General features: G+C 44.8%; 2 protein-coding genes across 3 annotated transcripts in view; one reads left to right on the forward strand and one right to left on the reverse strand.

The window, feature by feature from the left end:
• Positions 1-3201, reverse strand: part of DOCK8 (dedicator of cytokinesis 8) — a 232989-nt gene extending 229788 nt beyond the window's left edge. The window contains exon 1 of the mRNA XM_047101620.1: positions 3098-3201. Coding sequence (XP_046957576.1) covers positions 3098-3150 — 53 coding nt within the window. The 5' untranslated portion in view covers positions 3151-3201. The remainder of the gene's footprint in view (positions 1-3097) is intronic.
• Positions 3202-3299: 98 nt separating this feature from the next.
• Positions 3300-23127, forward strand: part of LOC124528198 (putative COBW domain-containing protein 7) — a 79937-nt gene continuing 60109 nt past the window's right edge. For both annotated transcript variants that reach the window (XM_047101675.1, XM_047101667.1), the window contains exon 1: positions 3300-3809. Coding sequence is in view for 1 of the 2 variants with exons in the window: in XM_047101667.1 (XP_046957623.1) it covers positions 3788-3809 (22 nt within the window). In the remaining variant the exon portion in view is untranslated. The remainder of the gene's footprint in view (positions 3810-23127) is intronic.

Raw genomic sequence — 23127 nt, forward strand, 5'->3', positions numbered from 1 at the left:
TAAGTTGATCTATTTTATTTTTTAATCTTTTTAAGTTTATCTTTTTTTGAGAGAGAGACAGAGGGGGGGAGGGGCAGAAAGAAAGAGAGAAAGAGAGAGAGAGAGAGAGAGAGAGAGAGAGAGAGAATCAAAAGCAAGCTCCACGCTGTCGGCACAGAGCTTGATTCAGGGTTCAATCCCATGGGCCGTGAGATCATGACCTGAGGTGAAATCAAAAGCTGGACACAAAACTGACTGGGCCACCCAGGCACCTCCAAGTTGATCTATTTTAAAAAAATAGTGGGTAGGCACACAAGGGAAAACATTTTCTTTTCCAACTTCAAAATTGCAAAATGTCACCTGAGTGGTTTAAACACTAATCAGAATACAGAAAAGGTCGCCAATGCTACTACTGAAATGCCATTTTTTTTAAAAAGCAGGTAATTCCTTGCTTGCTTTTAAAGGAAATTATTAAGACTCAGGCATCAAAATGGTACACGCCCAATTAAGAGTACAGTCTTGGGATACCTGGGTGGCTCAGTCGGTTAGGCGTCTAACTTTGGCTCAGGTCATGACCTCACAGTTTGTGGGTTCGAGCCCCACGTAGGGCTCTGTGCTGACAGCTCGGAGCCTGGAGCCTGCTTCGGATTCCGTGTCTCCCTCTCTCTCTGCTCCTCTCCCACTCGTGCTGTCTCTGTCTCTCAGAAATAAAATACAACATTAAAAAAAAATTAAAAAAAAAAGAGTACAATCTTTAGAATAGTTTATAATCCCAGCTCTGTTCTTGGCCTTGAAAGTGTATGGCCTTGTGCAAACTACATCTCCAGGCTTCATTTTCCTTTCATATGAGATTTCATGTGAGTCTCCTAAGATTTCTGTGAGGATTTAATGATATAATCCCTCAAGCATATCACAGTTTCTGCGACACAGTAAGCGATCAACTAAAGGTGAGTTTTAATATGTTTTAATATGATATTAATACCACATATGTCCTTATTAATGAACTCCTTTGAGCAGTAACTATAACTCTTCTGCCCAATACACAAATGCCTCAGAAGAGAAAGCAACCCTCCTGAATAGGAATATCCAATCCTTATTCTTACCCGAGGATTAGGGAACCTTTTCTACTTTAACTTGAGTGAGGCACTTCTTGTTCAGAGTGCATCGCACATTCTGTTCCACTGAGCATGTCTGGTGATCTCAGCACAGGGACAGAAGACATACGGGCGAGGCCATCTGCCCCAAGCGGCTTTAGCCTGCCACTGTCATGGTCACACCCAGCCCAAAGTGGGCCCTGCGAGGGAAGTTCTCCAACTCCAGCTCTCTTTCCTGCCCCTTCTTCCTTAGTCTCTCAAAGGTGACAACGGAGACAATGGTGACAAAGATGGGAGCTGATGGCAATGACGATGAGGACAGCCACTGGGTAACATACGCCCTCAGCCAGGCCCTACGAGCACTCTGCCCCCATTGTTTCACTCAGTCTTCCCAATGGTTGTAAAAAGTAGGTATCATGATTATCCCCCTTGACACAGAAAGAAACCAAAGCTTAGGGAGGTTAAACGACATGCCCACTGTCACACAGTTTATAGCAGCGAGCCGATGTGCAAGCACGTGTGATTCCAGCCGGGCCACACCAACCCCGCTGCTGCTTTCAAGAGCGCTTTTAGGATGAGAGCAGGTCCTGCCGCTGCCCCCCCTCCCCCCGGAATTAACTCCTCCACACCCCACAGTTTCGAACATCTTTCTGTCCCAGTCACAATTTTCCTGACCTAACATTCACAGGGAGGGAGGGACCATCGTGGCTAAGCGGTACCTTCATTGCTAACTTCAGCCGGATTCCCAAATTCTCCAAATGAATCAATTGCTCTTTCTGGCTTGCAACAGTCATGAAACCTAATCCAAAAAAAAAAAATCCCACGGGGAGATCCCTGATCTACTTCACGCCTTTCAACTAGTACCTTTTGGCCTCCAACATTAATCTACAGCACATATTCTTTAAAGGTGAAGAAATACTAAGGTAAGAGAAAGGACTTGCCCTCAGCCCTCCAGCAGGCAGAAACAAAATCGCAAGGAAGCCCGGTGACCCTCTAGAAGTCCTTACCGCCAGATTATTCCGTACTTCTCATTCCTTGCTGTTCCACCTCTTGACACACTATGGGCACAAAAAAATGTCCTGTGGAACCACCCTTTCACCGGCTCGGCCGAGAGAAGAATAACCAGTCCCAGCGGCAGGGAGGGCAGGGGAATAATGAGCTGACCCTTCAGGACCAGTTTCGCCTTATCTTTGAACCAGACGGTCTAGATTTCTCAGGGCAAGACGAACATGGCCCCAACTACTTGTCAGCAGTTTTCCGGGGAGGAAAAACTGCAGTTAGGGCACCTCCGGTGAGAACTTTGAGCAGTAAATGTGCTCGCATGTAGTTTGTGCCATTTTGGCCAGGAATTGTACGGTGAGTTGGATTCCTTGTCCTTAGTTCTTTGCCCGAGCGCTGTAAATGTAAAAATATCAGCCACAGGCCATTCCTCTCTGTTTATTTAAACGGAGAATTTAAAAAATCACTTTTTCCACTTCAAGGCTCCTTCGGACCAGGGAATAAAAATAGCGATGTCCACAGGAGCCAAACTTCTTAGGGAGAAGTAAAAGCACAGGGCAAAGCGCCCTGCTCAGAACAACCAAAGCCCCAAAGCAGCTGCCCCCAGAGGCAAAACTCTCCTTTCAACCGCTTCTCCTCTAGCCCCGTCTCACCGCAGGCTCAAAGGAAGGCGCAGTTGACGAGGGAGTGGGCGGCGAGCCCCCCGAAGGGCTAACCCCGCGCCCTTCACCGCCCCCCCCCCGCGCCCCCGCGCGCGGCCACCTGTCAGAGGCCCCGAGGGCAGCGCGGGCGAGGCGGGGTTGGGGAGGTGGCCCGAGAGCTCGCTCGGGGAAGGGACGCTGGTGGCCCAGGATTGTCGGGAAGGAGCGGGCTGTCGCGCGCTCGGCTGCCCCACCGCGGCGGCCTCGGGGGGCGCTCGGCGTGGGGGGGGGCGGTCTCAGGTGCACCCCGCCGCGCCGCCCGCGGCGCTCGGCCGGCTGGGGCGGTGCGGCCGCGAGTCCACCGCGCCGCGGGGCGCGCCTTACCTGTTGATCTTGAGCGCGAACGCGCGCCGCTCTGCGCCCGGCAGCGTGGCCATGGCTGGCGCGCGCCTCGTCGGCCTCTGGGGGCGCGGGGCGCGGACGGCGGGGGCCCGACGCGCCGCGGAGCCGCTGCAGCGCACGCCGAGCGGGACGCGAGCCTCATCTGTCCGTCCGGGCTGCAGACTTCCGCATTTCCACCTTCGGCGCTGCAGTCACCGCGGGGGAGGGCCCAGCCTCGAGCGGCGGCGGCGGCGGCGAGCCCAGCCACCCGGCGCCCGGCCCGGCGCGCAGGGAGCGGCGGGCGAGAGGGTGTGGACTCGCCGCGGAACTGCCCTCCGGATGCTCCGACCGACGGCGCGCTCCGGCGGGCGGGGGGGGCCCTGACCTCGGGCAGGAGGGCACGCGGGCGGGGGGCCGGGCGACCGCTGAGCGAGGCGGGAAAGTCTGTCCGCCCGGAGCCGCGAAGCTGCCAGCGCTCGAGGGCAGGAGGGGGACCGCGCTGTCCGCCCGCCCCACGGGACCCACGCGAGGCCGGGAAACCAGCCCTGGGATTCTCCGCGCCGGGCCGTGTCCGGGGTCCACGCCAAGCCTGGGGGAAGGCAGGCTGGCAGACACACAACCCAGGATACAGATCAACTTTTGCAAAAGATGTGTCCCGCATCCTTCCTGGGGCACCTGCTGTAAATAGAATGAATGCCTCCAAGGAGTAAACATTGTAAGTTACCCCCCAACATCCCCTTCAAGTTTTTTCTTTTCTTTCTTTTTTTTACATTAGGATAAAAGGTTTTTGTTTTTGTTTTTCTGGGAAAACGCCACAGGCGTCTTTGCTGAGTCAAGGATACGCGGCAACACACGGCAGGCCTGTTTATTTCAGTTTCACACTGAGAGGTTTGCTGAGAGGCTCAGCCCCAACTCAAGAAATATCAGAAAAGTCCCAATGCTCGCTACAGTGGGAAAGTACGCGTTTATTTCAAGTTACTGATTTGCTCTCGGTTTTGCTCTAATAGAGCGCTCTCTGAATAATGTCCTTTAAAAAATACCAAAGCAAGGTTTTTTTTTGGTTCAAAGCTAGGCTACTGTCCGGTGTGGCTGTTGACCTTTGGAACTGATGGTTAGTCTGAATGGAGATGTCTTGAGTGTGTAAAATGCACAGCGGATTTTGAAGATCTTGTAGAAAAAATAATGCAAAATATCTTGTTAATGATTTTGTATGTTAGTTACATGTTAAAATGATAGTTTGATATATTAGGTAAAGAAAATATTAAAATTAATTTCCCATTTGTTCTTTATTTTTTTTTAATGTTTATTTATTTTTGAGAGAGAGAGAGCATGAGCAGGGGAGGGCAGAGAGAAAGGGAGACACAAAATTCCAAGGAGGCTTCAGGCTCTTAGCTGTCGGCACAGGGCCCATCACTGGGCCCATCAACTCAGGAGCAGTGAGATCATGACCTGAGCCAAAGTCGGACGCTTAACTGACTGAACCACTCAGGTGCCCCTTTTTTTCCTTTTTTAAAATGTGGCTTGCATTAAAGGAAATTTAAATTATATACACAGCTCACATGTGAGGGTCACAATATTCTATTCCTGTGGGACGCTGCTGGTTTGTAGTTTGCAACCTAATAGTAAACACCGGAGGACTGAATTCAGTCTCTTCCTGATGGCCTTCCTTTCTCTGGTTTTGGCTGACTCTGTTACTTTAATAATTCTTCAGAGCTGGTTAGGTGACTTTTCCCTGCAAATATCAATGCCTTTAAGCACCTAAGACAAAGTTCTTAAGTCCAGCATTATATAGACTATGAAAAAAGATCCAAATAAAAGAATGCTTTTTTGTAATGTGGAGTTTCTGACTTTCAGAAATCTAAGTTCATTTGCTGCACTGGGATTTATACGCCGACATTTAGATCAAAAAAAAAAAAAAAAAAAGCCAGGAGAACAATTCTGTGACTACTTCTCATACTGGGGACAAATGGATGATTTGTAGACAAATGTTTACAGTGGAGTCGTGAGTCTGCTCTGTTCCAAGTCAGCCTTTCATGGGGGCTACTATGAGTTTCTAAATGTTTGTGGCATATGTACACTTTCATACAGAGCAAAAATGTGCCAATTTCCGTACAAACACAAATAAAATGTGATGAGAGTCTCTCACATTTCAGAATTTGCAGTCAAGGAAACTTTAAAATCATAAAACCTCCCATCTCACACCAAGACATGCCGCGTTCAGCTGAGTATGTGGTACCTAATTATAAAGGTGAGGCAGGTGTTGTGGCCCACGCTGTCCATCCTCTGATGGCTAGAAATGACTCCAAATTTCCTGAACAGCATTTTAACAATTCACCGTGAATGTTACCCACTAATTTACTGAAATGCCTGTTTTAAAAATGTGTCTGCTGTTGGATACATTCACAGGTCACTTGCAAACCCTAATGTGGGGCTCGAACTCACAAATTGTGATATCATGACCTGAGCTCAAATCAAGAGTCAGATGCTCAACCCACTGGAATTCGGATGCTTTCCACACCTCTGACCTCTCGTGGCTCGCCTTTGTCTCCGCATCTCTGTGTCATTTGATTTTGTTTCTCACCTTCGTAAAATTCCTCCCTTGACTTCTACGACAGACCTGATACCATAAATTGTCCTCTAATTTTCCCTACATCTTGTTACCTCTCCAGGAAGCCAACCTCTTTTTCTTTTTTACATTGCATCGTGCCTATTTTATTTAACAAATAGCCCTTTCCTTGTACCAGGACCTGTTCCAAGCCCTTTGCAAGTATTAATTAATTATAGCCATTAAATAATAACATTATCCCCACTTTGCACCTGGGAAAACTGAGGCTCAGCGAGGTTAAGCGACTTGCCCAAGATCACAAGCTAGTAAGGGATAAAGTCGTTTCCAGTCCTAAAATAATGCATATCTCCCGGATACCTCCCCTTGGATATCTTCAAACTCCACAAATATAAAATGAAAATTCTCCGTCTCCTCCACCCGATTGTAAGCTGGCTATCCCTCCATAATCACTCGTTTTTATTGTCAGCCCTCACAAATCACTCATTTGAGTGGCCCTATTTCCCCATACGCCAGTTTTCGAGCTTTGGAGTCGTCTTGTGTGGGAAAAGCAGGAAATCTGCCTTCTGGCTCCAGCTTTTCACTAGCTGTGTGACCCAGACCCCGTCCCCACTGTTTGGCTGACGGAGCCCTCAGTCTTAGGATGACACCATCTCCTCGCCTCTCTCTGGACTCTGTCAATGTGTCAGCTCTCCTTTCTTTCTCTTCTTTATCTTTAGGATCTAATCACCCACCAAGTCCTGTTAGTTATTCTTCATAAACCTCACTCCTATGTGACGTCATGGTCCTAGCCCCGCCCTCCTCAATTAATGCCTGGGTAACAGCAACGAGAAGGGTTTCATGGCCAGCCTGCCTCGAGCTTGTTTTTATTCCAATTGACCCTGACCATGCGCTGTATTAATTTTCCAAAGATACGGCTTTCATCATGTTCTTCCCTGCTCAGTTAACTCTGGTGACTTCCCACAGCCCTACAACCAAGTGGGAGCTCTCCAACTGGTTTCTAGGCCCTCCTGGAACCAACTGTAAACCTTACCTCTCTGTCAAAGTAAGGAAGACCTCCTTGACCCGAGGCTCCTGTGCTGATGTCATTCTCCCTGCCATCTCACCTGAAGTCACAGCCAGTCTCTTCTGATCCTTCAAAGTTTGAATGAAATTTACATCTTCCACCTCTACCCAAAGGAGTATGTCTTTCACTCTGATGGCACCTTGAACGAGCAAAAAAAATGTAGGTCATCACCAAAAAACGCAACCTCGTGGAATGCGAGGGCCACAGGACTCCCAACAAAAGTGTGATCATTTGCACATCTCACTCTTTGTTCCCCAAACCATTGAAGACCTCCATCAGATTTTGTTTAAATGTCACCTTCCGTGACTACCTATATTTAACTACTAAAACGCCCCCTTTCCTAGTCAGATACTTCCTGTTTCCAACTTTTTCTCTATAGTGCTTATCACTGTCTGACATAACTTATTTACTTATGTGTATTTATTTATTTTGAAAGAGAGAGAGTGAGTGGGGCAGGGTGGGGGTACAGAGAGAGAGAGAGAGAGAGAGAGAGAGGGAATCCCAAGCAGGCTCTGTGCTGTCAGTGTAGAGCCCCACACAGCGCTGGGAGAGAGAGAGAGAGAGAGAGAGAGAGAGAGAGAGAGAATCCCAAGCAGGCTCTGTGCTGTCAGTGCAGAGCCCCACACAGCGCTGGATCTCACAAAGTGTGAGATCATAACCTGAGCTGAAATCAAGAGTCCGATGCTCAACCAACTGAGCCCCCCAGGCACCCCTAATTTATTTATTTGTGTATATTATCTCTCATGCTTCTAGCATATAATTCTGTAAGTGCTGAGATTTTTGTTGTATTCCCTGCTCAACCTCTGTTTCCTGGAATAATGCCTGACACATAGTAAGTGTTCAACAAGTACTCGAATAAAGGAATGAAGAGCAGACCCAGTATTGGACACAGAGCATCCGTTCAATAAATATTTGTTAAAGTGAACTTGAATTGGAGTTTCATGTGTCTTTCAGAAGGGAGTAAGCGTCTCTTTTATTCTCTTGAGTGTTTAAGCTGTGCCTTTGTATGAACATTTTCCAGTCTGTTTTGTGTTTATTTCTTGGGTTGAGAAATGAACAGCATACAGATTACTACTAGCAAGCAGATATTTGTCTTGTTGTCTTATGATTGAAGACAGATAGAGAAAGATGTGTGTGCTGGCATTTAAAGCCAGCCGTAGCTCAGACACTAGAATTGGAGTTCCTAATTTTCTCTACTTCATTCCTTATATTGTCACAAGAAATCCGTAAATGTGAAAAGAATAAAGAATAAGAAACTTTTCCCTTAATAATGATCATGGTGAGGGGCGCTTGGGTGGCTCAGTCGGTTGAACATCTGATTTCAGCTTGGGTCATGATCTCACAGTTCGTGTGTTCAGGCCCTGCATCTGGCTCTGTGCTGACAACTCAGAGCCTGGAACCTGCTTCAGATTCTGTGTCTCCCTCTCTCTGTCCCTCCCCCGCGCACATTCTGTCTCTCTCTCTCAAAAATAAATAACATTTAAAAAAATTTAATTTAGGATTTAGATCATATTCCAGTGTACAATGCTATTTCATTTTCAATAGGAATATTTCATACCATAGCAGTTTTTTAACTAGAAGGACCTTGGATTAATTCATGAATTAATTAATTCTCTCACTATCATTTATGTGCCTTTTATTCAGTCGCCAAACATTTACCAGATGGTAACCATATGTCAGGCTCTGAACTAAGGGATACTAGGGGCAAAACAATGAACAATATTTGCTCCCTGACTTCGCAGAACTCATGGACTAGGAACGAGATGCGTTACAAAGGAAAATTAGAAGCTTGAGTTCCGGGTGACAATGCAGGATGGTTTTGCTGCACAAAACTCTTGCAAGTGAGGAAACACAGAGAGGAAGTGATTTATTATCGTGAAGAGGGTGTTGGCAGAGAGACTGACACTGAGGAACAATGACTTTACCGACCCAGTGACATGGGAACTGGGTCTTAACCAACAAGGAAGCATTTGCCAGGCAGAGAAACGCGTTCAGGATATCCCAGGCACAGGGAGCACTGTGCACAAAACAGGGAGCCCAGAGATTCCGCAGTCCATCCCAGGAATTAAAAGTACAATGGGAGGGGTGCCTGGGTGGCTCGGTCGGTTAAGCATCTGACTTTTGATCTCAGATCAGGTCTTGATCTCAGGGTCCTGAGTATGAGCCCCTCCCAACCCCCACCCCCACCCCACCCCGCCTGGGGCACCACACGGGGTTGGAGCCTACTTAAAAAAAGAAGACAGTGGTGGGGCGCCTGGATGGCTCAGTCGGTTAAACATCTGACTTCGGCTCAGGTCATGATCTCACGGTTCATGAGTTTGAGCCCCACATCAAGCTCTGTGCTGACAGCTCAGAGCCTGGAGCCTGCTTCGGATTCTATGTCTCCTTCTTTCTCTGCCCCTCCCCCGTTCACACTCTGTCTCTCTCTCTCTCTCTCAAAAATATATAAACATTAAAAATTGAACACACACACACACACACACACACACACACACTGGGAGCGAGGGGTTCGGAGTGAAGTGGTGAGAAAAGAAGCCGTGAAGGTGGGCAGGGCCTGAATACAATGATCCTGTCGAAGAATGCAGACTTGATCCTAACAAAGTGGTGGCTGTTTCTGTATCTAGGTCATTGCCTCTTGGGGGATGCCTCTTGCTACCTGGAGACCCACCATGAGGGCGGTCCCGCAGAGTATGGGCACAGCGTGATGAGGATAATGCCCACTAGATCTGACATTGCCAACGCCACCTTCCTCAACCCGAGTCCACACACTGGACCCTGATGAAGAAATACACAGTTCTTCACAAAAGGATTTAGGCAATTTTCTCAAAGTCGTATGGCATAGAGAGAGGGAGGATTTATGGGGGACAGAAAGCCAAGACTGGTCCTCTGGTCTGGTTCCTTCTGCCTCTCATTGGAACGCTTCCCGCAGGAATGGTCACCGCCTCATTCCTGACCTCAGCTCTCTCCTTGACTTCCCTCAGGCCCCTCCGTGCACCCATTTCCCTGTCAAACTACTCTCATCTCCCTGAAGAAAAGATCCACTACCTATCCCTTGGCTTGTTCTGCCTGGACAATTTTCCAGGCACCTACTGAAGTGTTGTACTTTCCACCTTGTGTCTGCTGTGTCTCCAGAGGGGAAGTTGGACTCTGATCCATGCTCGAATGGATGCAGCGGTAGGCTTCTACGCCAGCTGCGGTCGGCACTCGTCACATGGAAAATGTGGCTAATAGTGGTACCTCTTTCCAGAACTGTTATAGAGTAAATAATGTAAAACTCTTCTAGTAAGTGATGTCATGATTCCTGCTCTGACCATGATCTGAAATATCTATAGCAACAAGTCACTAAAGGTCCAAATAAAAAGTAGCTTAATCTCTAAGTGTATTGCCCAAGTGAACCAGAGGCAGGTGGTCTGAGCCTAGGACAGCAACTCCACAACGCCACCAAGCACCCAATCCCCTTAGGACCTCGTGATCACAAGGTAGCTCCCATGACTCCGAGCACAGTGCTCTCTCTGCGTGAGGCTCTATCTTTCCCAGAAGTTGTCCAGGAAACCTGCCTTTAGAACCCATGGTCTAGACAGGAGTCTGGTTCTTCCCCTCAGCTGCAAGGGAGGCTGGGAAAAAATACCTGGAGGCAGGAGTGAGTAATCTTTTACATGGTTACTATTATTTCTCATAACAGATTCCCAGAAGTGGAATTTATTAGAGCAAGAAAAAGTAAATTCTATGAAGAATATTACAGGAGCCATTGGCGAAGTCTGCCATGGCTCCTGTAATATTTGATAACACCATTGTAATCAAAGTTACATTTTCTAAATTTGATACTTACACCGTGGTTGCATAAGAGCGTGTCGTAATTCTTAGGGGATACACACTCAAGTTTTTAGGGTAGAGCAGAACGGTATGATGTCTGCAACTAATTCTCAGACGCTCGTCAACGAGCACGATGACAACGATGGTATTAATAACATTAAAATAAGGTTATAAATAATAATGAAAATAAAACAGTTGGTCAGTCAAGAAGAAGATTATGCATAGATTCCTGCTCTGTACATCGGAAATCTTTTCAAAATGAAAGGTTAAAGATAAAAAAAACCAAAAAATTACAAACACGATTTTGACTTTGGTTAGTTTGTACCAGTTTACAAGCAATGTTTCAAAGACTTTCGTTTTGGGGGCACCTGGGGGGTTAAATGTCTGACTTTGGCTCAGGTCGTGATCTCGTGGTTTGTGGGTTTGAGCCCTGCATTGGGCTCTGTGCTGACAGCTCAGAGCCTGGAGCCTGCTTTAAAATCTGTATCTCCCTCTCTCTCTGCCCCTCCCCTGGCTTGTGTTCCCTCTCTCTCTCTCTCTCTCTCTCAAAATAAATAAATATTAAAAAAGAAAAAAAATTTAAAGACTTTCATTTTACCTTCATTTATACTAGCATTTATTTTTAGTTTTTCCAAGTTTACTAGCCTAGAAATACATTTTAAAATGTTTTATTTGCGTGCTTATTAGTTAGAGGAGTTGGGTATTTTTCTCTGTTATTTTACTACATGGTTGTGTGTGCTATTTTACTACGTGTGTGTGGGCATGTGTGTATCTATTTATATCTTGTCCCGCTTGTCTACTAAGATCTTAGCGTTGGGACGCCTGGGTGGCTCAGTCAGTGAAGCATCAGATGCTTGGTTTCAGCTCAGGTCATGATCTCATGGTTGGGGAGTTGGAGCCCCGCAAAGGGCTCTGCACTGACAGCATGGAGACTGCTTGAGATTCTCTCTCTCCCTCTCTCTCTGACCCTCCCCCACTCGCTCTCTCTGTCTCTCTCTCAAAATAAAGAAACTTAAAAAAAAAATCTTAACATTTTTCTCATTGCTTGTATTCACCCTTTAAGAAATAGGTTTGCAAAGCAGAGTATTTCGCTTTAAGTAACTCTGGTCTCCATAAATATCTTCATCCATTTGGGGAAGAACTGAAAGCGGACAGGTTTATAGAACATTTAGAAATTTTGTTGGCCCCTGACAAGCGCCAGCATCAGACCAAAGCTTATACGAATTTTTGAAAAGCTTTTTTTTTCCCATTTCGTTGATCTCCAATATCCTCCCAGTTGATTTCACTCCACGCATTCCACCCCCGCCCCCCCCCCCCCGTATCACCATAACAATTTAGGTACTATGACAAGCACTGGGACATTTTCAGAAGAGGGAAAAGCAGTCTGCGTGGTGGTTCTTAGGAGAGACTTGCCTGACTCAGTGTCCCCTGGTCCTTACACACATCTGACTGGGCACGGCCACAGACAAGAGGTTGTGTCATGCCACAATTTGTGCGATCTCTGCGATTCTCATAACGGCATCACTACGTGGTGCTAAGACATAGAATATGGATGTTAGATTCAGGTGACCTGACTGCCATGTCCCCAAACCTACAGCCCATCCCCGAGCAATCTGTGTCTTTTTTGTTTTTTTTGAACGTTTATTTATTATTGAGAGACAAAGAGAGACAGAGCATGAGCAGGGAAGAGGCAGTGAGAGAGAGGGAGACCCAGAATCCGAAGCAGGCTCCAGACTCTGAGCTGTCAGCACAGACCCCGACGCGGTGCCCGAACTCACAGACCGAGAGATCATGACCTGAGCCGAAGTCGGACTCCTAACCAACTGAGCCACCCAGGCGCCCCAATCTGTGTCTTTTAAGACAGAAGTTCTCATGCTTTGGGAGTGTCAGAATTACGTAGAGAGCTAAGAACAAACACAGAGTCCCAAACTTACGGAAGTAGGATGAAGCGTAGACCTCTATAAGTCTGCCAAGTTCTCCAGGCGATTCTGTTCCATACCAAAGTTTGAGAACCATTGTTTGCGAGCTGTCAAATAAAAGGAAACTATCCTTAAAAGTATAAGATTAAAAACTTGTATCAGCTGGAGGTTTAGCTTGGATTAAGTGGTGAGAGGAACCACTGGGCGCAATGGCAAATAAAATAACCTGTATGGGCAGGCATACCGTGAATTTAGGATCCTGAAACGGTTCTCTTTCTAGGCCTAGGTCATGGTTCAGCAATCAGCTTTAAAAAAAAAAAAAAAAAACACCTGAGTATACTAAAGTAAATGCCCATGTAACCCATACTGTGACCGTATGACTGGTGGATGGAGACAAAACCCATCTTTTCTATGGTTTCCCTCTGCATTCAGTGGGGCTAACCCTTGCCCATCCCCCATGGGATGGCAGGTCCCATGACTTTTCTCTTTCTCCAAGGTACAAGTCCTTAAGTGCAAACATAGTTTCAAGTCTGAGACCGGAAAGCTCCACCTTATCTATGATGACGAATCTTCCCCCAGCCGGAGTGGGCTTGGGGCCAGCAGCCTGCAGGGGCGAAGAGGGGGAAGAATGCATGGTCGGCTTCTTGTCTTCTCTTGGTGCCACTGCTCATTTCTTCTCCTCCTCCAGCTGGCCAGCCAGTTTCTGACCTCTTCGGGTTGAATGAATACTCAGATGTAAGAAAGCTCCAGTAATTCCCCTACTGGCTATGTACCTAATGAAAACAAAACCACGAATTCAAAAAGATACATGCACCTCTATGTTTATTGAAGCATTATTTATAATAACCAAGATATGGCAGCAACCCAAGTGTCCATCGATAGACGAACAGACAAAGAAGATGGGATATGTGCTATCTACATGATATACATATGGTGGAATGTTATTCAACTGGAAACAAGAATGAGATCTTGTCGTTTGTGACAACATGGATGGACCTGGAGGGTATTATGCTAAGTGAAATAAATCAGACAGAGAAAGACAAATATGATTTCACTTATACGTAAAATCTAAAAAATAACACGAAGAAACAAACGAACAAGCGACTCTTAAATACAGCAGACAAACTGGGGGGTGCCAGAGGTAAGAGACAGTGGTGGGGAGACTGGCAGAAAAATAGATGAAGAGGATAAAGAGGCACAAACTTCCAGTTATAAAACCACCAATTACAGAGATGAAAAGTACAGCACGGGCGAAAGAGATAACAATCTCGCAGCCATGTTGCCTGGTGACTACACTGGGGCAAGGAGCATCGGGTAATGTATTGAACTGCCAGATCGATACGTTGCAGCCCTGAAACTCAGATAACCTTGCGTGTCAACTATACCTAAACATTTTTGGAAAAAACGCTCTTAGAGAACTGCAGAACTGGTACTGTTATAAGCTGGCTTTGCATTTTCTGTGCCTGACAGTTATCCCAAAGCTGCCTCTTTACGTGGGGTTTCTTAGGTCTTCTGGAAGATTTCCTGGAGATTTCCCTCCTATAGGTCATTTCACTCGTTTCATGCACCTGTGTTCACACTGTTCTCTTGTGACTCGTTTGTGACCGCTTCCACTTTCCGGCCGTTAGTGTCCTCTGCTCTCCAAGCGACCCCATGACCAGGACCCTGAATGACCTTTAGCTGGATCTCTCCCCTGTGACCTACCATCTGATCCATTGAACGTGCTCATAAATAATCCTGGCTGATCCCAACACAACCTTCACCTTGGTGGCCCGGGCCGCTTTCACCATCCTTGGTCAGGAGTCAGGCTGCATCCTTGAGTCTCCCTGGTGCAGGAAAATTGTCATTTCAGACTCTCTGAGAGGTGTTGTAGAAGCCTGGGAAGGAAGTGGCAGTCCTTTCTCATTTCCATTCCACACCTGTAACCAGCAATGGAAGCTCTCCTCGGGAAAATCCTCTCCAGAATAATCTCTGCAAAACTCCTGTAGGATCGAAGAGCCCTGGAAATGGTTCTCGGTGTTTCCTGGGTAAATTCTGGTGATCTAGCTTTGGGATATCGTATTTGTTGCATGTCATCGTCCCGGCGACACTTATGTTTTAACATTATTTTCCTATAGTTTTAGATATCCTGCCCTAAGCCGCATTTAGGGAGGCCATAGTTCAGGACGATCTTTTTCCTAGATCAGGTGCTCTTGGAGACAGAAAGAGATGGTTGGAAAATGGTACAGTTGATGCTTTACTTTAGTAGACATTGTTTTCAATGTAGAATATACATGGAGAGGAGTACACGATGATGACGGCCCAGCTCCATGAACTTAACAAAGTAAACACACCCACGTAACAAGCACTCAGATCCAGATAGAGAACATTACCAACTTCCAGAAGCCCCCTTTCCCATCTGAATTCTCCCAGAGTAATTAATATCCTAAATATAGGTCCAATTTTTTTCCTGCTTTTGAAGTTTATAGAAGTAGAATCTTTTTTGTCTAGGCAACATTATGTTTGTGAAATTCACTCCTATTTCTACCTTTATTTTTTTTAATTTTTTAATCTTTATTTATTTTTGAGAGAGAGACAGAGTGTGAGCAGGGGAGGGGCAGACAGAGAGGGAGACACAGAATGCGAACGAAGCAGGCTCCAGGCTCCGAGCTGTCAGCACAGAGCCCAACACAGGGCTGGAACTCACGAACCATGAGATCATGACCTGAGCCAAAGTCGGACGCTCAACCGACTGAGCCACCCAGGTGACCCTCCTATTTCTACCTTTAGTTGGAGATCATCTGTCTCCTTACTGTGTGGCCGTGTTATGAATATACCTGGACGGTTAATATTTGATCAGTAAATCTCTTCGTTAAGGGTAGCTCAACACTGACCACATCCTCCCCAGACCTTCTCCGATTCCAGCCTGCATCCACAGACGGACTCTTGAGTCACCCTAATGACTTGCCTTGGGTGTCAGGATAAAGCAGTTAAACTCCTGCAATCTTTTCAAAACCATTTACAAGGTTAGGATCTTTCAAGGAGAAGTTTATTATTTATTCCTATTCTTGACATTCTCTCCCATCCATCTGCCCTTTTCACTTGGGTGATTTAGGACCATAGAATGTTTGAACTGGATACAAACACATCTCCTGAGAAACATTTCGCAGAAATTCTGATAGAGGCTGTATGAGTTTCTGTTTCCTCCGAAATTAAGGTAAGAAGTTTTATCACATGAAAACTTGAAACAGTTCCATTCATAACAACACGTGAAGATCAAAAATAGTTCTTGGAGTTATTTCTTGCATTGTACTTTGTAATTATGTAGTGAAATGTTTTTTCAATTAAAGTTAAAGGCTTCAGGGGCGCCGGGGTGGCTCAGGTCATGATCTCAGATTTGTGAGTTCCGGCCCCGCATCAGGCTCTGTGCTGATGGCTCAGAGCCTGGAGCCTCCTTCAGATTCTGTGTCTCTTCCTCTCTCTGCCCTTCCCCAGCTGGCGCTCTCTCTCTCTCACTGAAAAATAAATAAACACACACACACAATTTTTTTTTTAAAGTGAAAGGCTTCAGAGCATGATATATTTTTATCAAGGATAAGATGACTTTTGAGTTTATTTAAATAAAAATTCACATTTTAAAATTGTAGTGAAATTCAGTCAGTATTTTGAAAACCTGTCAGGGTTCACGTCAAGGATTAATGTCAACATTTCGGTTGAAAATGTTGAAGTGAAAATAATGTCTATGCTCTGAATAAGGAACGAAAAGCACTAAAGACTTGTGTTCATGAAATTCTGTTTGACAAATGTTAAAATATCATTAGAACATCATTTTAAATTAGACATTTGTTTTCATTCAGACGGGGGTGTATACATAACTTTATTCATTATTTGTTCATTCAACAATATATCTAAGGAGCACCTGCTATGTATCAGGCATTGCATTAGGTCATAGACATGTCACAGGAATGAGGTGAATATTGCCACTGTGCTCGGGAGTCTGTAGTTTAGTGTAGTTGAGAGACAGATAAGTAAACTGTTTATGAACATGGTAATCACGGCTTGTACATGTGCTATAGGATTCTGTATGTGTAATAGGAGTACGTGAAAAGCACCAAATAAATCTTTCGTAGGTCATGAAATCCCCAAAGGAGTGATACCTAAGGTAGGTGGCCAGATACAGGTTAGATAGGAAGGTAGTGTAGACATTCACAAAGGCTGAAGCAGCTGGTTGCCATGAACTGTCGTAGGACATAGAGTATAAACATTGAATTGAAAAGAAGAGGTGCACATAATTACATCAGCTGGGGACATGAAAATAAACACTCAAAAAGCCCAGAAAGAAAGAATCATTAAGACAGCATAGTAGAGTAGAAATCAGTCAGGGGGTGCCTGGATAGCTCAGTCTATTAAGTGTCTGACTTTTGGTTTTGGCTCAGGGCATGATCTCACGGTCGGTGAGTTTGAGCCCCACGTCAGGCTTTGTGCTCACAGCACAGAGCCTGCTTGGGATTCTCTCTACCTCCCTCTCTGCTCCCCACCTTCTCTCTAAAAATAAATAAATAAATAAATAAACATTAAAAACGAAAAAGAAAAAGAAATGGGTCAGGAGTCGGGCCAACTTGGATTCAAACCCTAGCTTCACCCCTTAACAGACATGTGAAATTGAACAAATCCTTTAACTTTTCAGAGTGATTGTTTCCCACTGTATAAAGTGGGAACAACAGCATGGGCACTGTAGGACATTACAGGAAATTATAGGGAGGATTAAATGAAATGATGACTATGAAAGTGTCTAACCCAGTTCCTAGCACATACTGAGCGCTCAAAATTTGGAGGCTTTCGGGGCACCCAGGTGGCTCAGTCTGTTAAGCCCCTGACTCTCAGTTTCAGCTCAAGTCATGGTCTCACGGTTTTATGAGTTCAAGCCCCCCATTGGGCTCTGTGCTGGCAGGGCAGACCCTGCTTGGGATTCTCTCTCTCCCCTCCCCTACTCACACAGTCTCTGTCTCTCTCAAAATAAATAAACTTAAAAAAAATTTTTTTTTTAATTGGAGGCTTTGTTATTCTGGAAGAAAATCAGGAGGTGGGGGGAGGGTCAGTATTCAAAGACCAAAGCTAGGAAGATACAAAGAGTTTTACAAGATCCGTTTGGCTAGAGTTAAAGCTACTAGCAATTAGTTTCCTTTTCCATTGACGAGTGAACCATAAAAGTGAATGAACTTGTGGTTGCTCAGATAAAAGAACGAGTCAGAGAAGTAATTTATGTTCCACGGACACAGTTGGCCAACGGGAAAATTATAAAGCAGGTCTGGTTGTTTTCAAACACTCCTGAGCGAGCTTTGAGTTCCCTTGGGAAGATGCAGAGTGGACTTCTGAGTAGGGAGATCAATTGGATATTCGTTCTTTACTTTGGTTTTCTTCTGAAACCTAATAAAATGACAGTAAAGGAATCATTATTTTCAGGCAGAAACCCACAGTGGAAATGATACTAAGAGGGAAGACAAAACAATAAGATGTAGTAATTTAGAAGCCGTACAGACAAGAGGTATCTTATTAAGTTTTTAAACGTTTATTTGTTTTTGAGAGACAGAGACAGACAGATCCTAGGCAGGGGAGGGGCAGAGAGGGAGGGAGACACAGAATCTGAAGCAGGCTCCAGGCTCTGAGCTGTCAGTGCAGAGCCTGATGCAGGGCTTGACCTCACAAACTGTGAGATCATGACCTGAGCCGAAGTCGGTCGCTTAACCGATTGAGCCACCCAGGCACCCCAAGAGGTATCTTATGAGATCTGAGAAAGCTGACCCCTACACCTTTTTTCTGGAAAAAGCTAGGGAGTGCCTGGTTGCATCGCAGACCTCCCAAAGGTGTGAGAAGGTCACTACTTTTGGAAATGCGTATAAAGTGGGATTAAAAACGGGAAGTTTGGTTTGTGAGTGTTTAAGAAGCAGTTAGATCGCTAGATGCCCTATCCAACACTGTAGAGCCAGGTAACTGCCCTCTCCCAGCCTCACAGAGACCGGATAAGGTCAACCGAGAGAATCACTTTCTGGGGAACACTTGGCACATTTGGGGACAGGATTCAGCACTGTAAACAGAAGGATGGTGTTTTCTGTGAACGTTTATGGAAACATTGGTAACCAAGTAAAAGCCGAGCTCTTTTGCCTCCATTTTGATTCCAGAATGCTGGAGATTGGCATGTCGTCTGGGGTATCTGACCGAATGGAGAGGGAAGACACAATGTTACTGCCATCAAGAGCGCCATAATCAAATGGCCCAGCCAGAGCACCTGAAACTGAAGCCGGCAGTCAAGGAGGCTCACCCATGGGACCACAACTTCCCAGAAAGTTTTTCAGAACCTTACTGGTAACTTTGAACAGATAACCGAAAATTATCAGACATGTATGGAAAACCACCAACACCAACAGTTTGCATTTGTGGATGCAAAATGAACAAATCTTTTGGAATCTCTAAAAAGACACAAAGAGTTTCATTCGAGCTCAAGTTGGGGGGACTGCCCGGGAAACTTGCTCTTCACGGGGAAGAAAGTGCTCAGGAGAGTGAAAAGTTTTACAGGGTTGTATGCTTTTTCACATTTTGTGAAAGGTCAGAAGGTTGTAAGTTAACATATAGGCAGGAATCGCAAGATTTAATGTCAAGGGGGTAGGGGCACTGATGGATGTCTTAAGGACAAGACAGTTTTCCTGTATGTACTTGTTTGCAAGGCAGACCTACGATGTCTGCTTGGCGGGCCATAAGGCATGCTTTCGGTTTAAACAAAGCTTATGTACGTCATACTGACTTAGAAAGAAATCTAGAACGCCTTCCTTTATAAATCAGGCCTTTATGAGAGCTTTAGTAAGGGTTTTATTTTTTCTCATCAGGGTGGAAACCGGGGTGCCTGCGTGGCTTGGTCAGTTAAGCATCTGACTTCGGCTCAGGTCATGAGTTCGAGCCCCACTTGGGGTGAACATGAGCCCCGGGTGAGCCCCGCTTCTCTCTTTCTCTCTCCCCCTATCTCCCTCTCTCTCTTTCTGCCCTTCACTCACATATGCCGTCTCTCTCAAAAAAAAAAAAAAAAAAAAAAGGTGGAGGCCAGAACAAACAAACAAACAAAAGCAACTTGGAAGAAAGCAAGACTCTAATGGGATCAGAAAACTGTTAGTAACATGCACAGAAGGAGAAGGGTGATTTTGTACCCAGGAAACAAGAACATTATGTAATTTTTAAAAGAACTATTCATAGAATTAAAGGGGGCTTTGGGAAATTGAAAATATGTATATGATGGCAGAATTAAAAAAAATTCATAGAGGAGTTCCTGAGTGGCTCAGTCGTTAAGCATCCGACTCTTAGTTTTGGCTCAGGTCATGATCTCGAAGTTCACGCATGGGTTCGAGCCCTGCATCAGGCTCTGCATTGACAGCGCAGAGCCTGCCTGGGACTCTCTCTCTCTCTCTCTCTCTCTCTCTCTCTCTCTCTCTGTCCCTCCCCTGCTCAAGTTCTCTGTCTCTCCAAATACATGAATAAACTTTGAAAAAATTTCAGAGAAAGTTGGCGTGATAAACTTGAGCAAACCTCCAAGAAAGTAGAGCAAAAAGAAAGAAATGGAAAAAAGAGTTGGAAAAAAGAAAAGAAAAGAAAAGAGAAGAGAAGAGAAGAGAAGAGAAGAGAAGAAAAGAAAAGAAAAGAAAAGAAAAGAAAAGAAAAGAAAAGAAAAGAAAAGAAAAGAAAATTAGAGGACCAGAATAAGAAGTTCAGTAGCTGCATGAGAGGAGTTCCATAATGAGAGACAGAGAAAACCAAAGGAAGGAAACTGTCAACAAAGTAATTCCAGAGAGAGAACATGAGTTTGCAGATTGTAAGAGCTACTGAGTGTCCGGATAATAGATGAAATTAGACCTATTCCAAGGTACATTATTGTGCAATTTCGAAACACTGTGCATTCATTTGCTGGGGCTTCAGGCAACATACCACAGAGTGGGTGGCGTAAATGACAGAAGTTCGTCATCTCACAGTTTTAGAGGCTGGAAGTCCAAGATCAAGGCGTTATGGACCCCAGGATAGATTGTTTAAGAAGGTGAAATTAAAAGAATGCCTTATCTATCTGAACGTATGAAAAGGACATTTAGACACGTGTATGAGACTTTGAGGTGAATTAGTGATAAGAAGGCAAGAGGGAGGAAACAAAACTACAAAAACAGAAACAAGAAAAGTATTAACTTCAGGGAAAATGAAAAGTTGAGTAGGAAAAAAAAATACAGGACATCATGAGGTTCCACTGTGAATACCATTCACACATTTCTCATCATGTTAAAATAAATATTAATCTAACCAAGACAAATATGATGAAGTGTGGGGAGATAAGAAACAGTGGTGCATATTTGGTGTGCTCTGTGTAGGTGAGGTCAGAAAAAGAGTTCATTTTTCCCGTGTACAAATCTGTGATTATGTCAAAAAAAGTCATTAATCTGCCCCCTTAAGCTTAGTGAGAGTTGGTTGTGGCTCAGTTAGAAACAAAAAACAACACCAACAAGCGTGACTCAGGTTTAAACCTAAGTTAGCATAGGGGTGCCTGGGTGGCTCAGTCGGTTAAGTGGGCGACTTCGGCTTGGGTCATGATCTCACGGTCTGTGAGTTCAAGCCCCGCGTCGGGCTCTGTGCTGACAGCTCAGAGCCTGGAGCCTGTTTCAGATTCTGTGTTTCCCTCTCTCTGACCCTCCCCTGTTCATGCTCTATCTCTCCCTGTCTCCAAAAAAAAAAAAAAAAAAGAAAAAGAAATTTAAACCTAAGATAGCAAACGCAAATGCCCAATGGGGCTAGGCAAAGAGCTTCACCAACTGATTTAGACTTGGTAAGATTGGATAGGGAATTAATGGGGACACAGCAAACCGAAGGACACGGGTTCTGTTCTTCACGTGGACTACCCTTATTTAGCTCCAGTTATAAAAACATGTATGTATCACAGGGGCATCTGGGTGGCTCCGTCGGTTAAGCGTGTGACTTTGGCTCAGGTCACGATCTCATGGTTTGTTAGTTCGACCCCTGCATCAGTCTCTGTGCTGACAGCTCAGAGCTCGGAGCCTGCTTCGGATTCTGGGTCTCCCTCTCTCTCTGAGCCTCCCTCACTCATGCTCTTTCTCTCTCTCTCTCAATAATAAATCAAAAGAGAGAGAGAGAGAGAGAGGGAGAGAGAGAGAGAAACCAGATAGGTAAGTTCTCAGAAATGTAAATGTTCTGATTTTAAAAACACCGCTTTATGAAAAAACTTAGCTGTGGGCTATATTTGGCCTATATACTGCCAGTGAAACCGACGAAGCTTTTTTATCCTCTCCTGGAGGGTGTGGGAGAGACCTAATATCCCTGAAATTATATTGCATTAGGTTAGTAAAATTGGTTCTGGATGAAAATAATTTTAAACAGCAAACCAAGGAGCAAAAACCTATAAAACTAACAAGCCAGAACAAAACAAAACAAAGAAACAAAGCCTCTGGACCTTCACATTTTTCCAAGGCACATTGATGTGATAAAATCAGAATTGCCAAGTGTTTATAAGATATCAAAGATTATGCCTTTCACTTCACAGATTCAGAGAGAGAATTTAATTGGGATGACTTTTACAAATTTACCGGAGATCTAAACAACGGGATCATTTAGGTCCTGCTGATATGTAGAATATCCAAAGTCCATTTTTAGCCTGATGTCAGTAAATGACTCATTATTTCTCTTGACTTCCAGGCTGATCAGCCTACTGTGTCAAATACCAAACAATGTGCTGGACTTAAGTGTCTATGTCTGTTAGTGTGCAGATGAGCAAGGGTAAAAATCAAGGAAATAAATGAGAAAAAATTACTGTATTGTACAAATGAGGACAGAAAGTAGATCAATGGTTGCGTGGGGCCCAAGGTAGAGAGAAGGCAATTTTGGGGGATGAAAGAAGTGTTCTAAAACCAGATTGTCGTGATTGCTGCACAACTGTATAAATGAATTAAAATTCTTGAATTATGCACTTAAAATGGGTGAATTTTATGCTAGGGAAATTATACCTTAATAAAGCTGTAATTTTAACAAATAATAAAGGATGATAAAATCAGTGGGCTAAAATATGATGAAAAAGAAGATATTTACATAATCTCAAAGCGTCTCCCCCCCTAGATACTTATTAACTACAATGTGGAAAATAGTAACTTTATGGTGGAAAAACCTGGCAGACAACATTTAAACCAAGTGATCAAAGTTAACATCACCAGTAAAGGGATGTATGGATATCACGTAACTTCCGAAGGGAGGCACAGGGGGGTAACATCAACTTGTGATATTCTAGCCAAAAATGCACACCTGAGTAAGCGTAAGACAAACCAGAGTTGAGGGAAATCTACAAAATAACTGACCAAGTACTCTTTGAATGTGTCAAAGTCACGAAAGAGATAGAACAATGCCCGTGAATAAGTACATTAAAGAGATGTAGGGGCGCCTGGCTGGCTCAGTCAGTGAGGCATGGTGACCCTCAGTCTTGGGGTTGTGACTTGGAGCCCCATGCTGGGTGTAGAGATGACTTAAAAATGTAAAATCTTAAAAAAATTAAAAATTAAAAATAAAGAGATGAGATAACCAAGTGTAATGTGAGATCCTGGATTGGATTCTGGTCCAGAAACTGGATGCCAGTGGGGCAACCAGCAAAACTTGCTTAATGTCTGTC

Source organism: Lynx rufus, unplaced genomic scaffold (genome assembly GCF_022079265.1).
Source record: "Lynx rufus isolate CCGP_SWC_20201006 ecotype Redwood Valley unplaced genomic scaffold, mLynRuf1.p SCAF_10, whole genome shotgun sequence".
Lineage (NCBI taxonomy): Eukaryota > Metazoa > Chordata > Mammalia > Carnivora > Felidae > Lynx > Lynx rufus.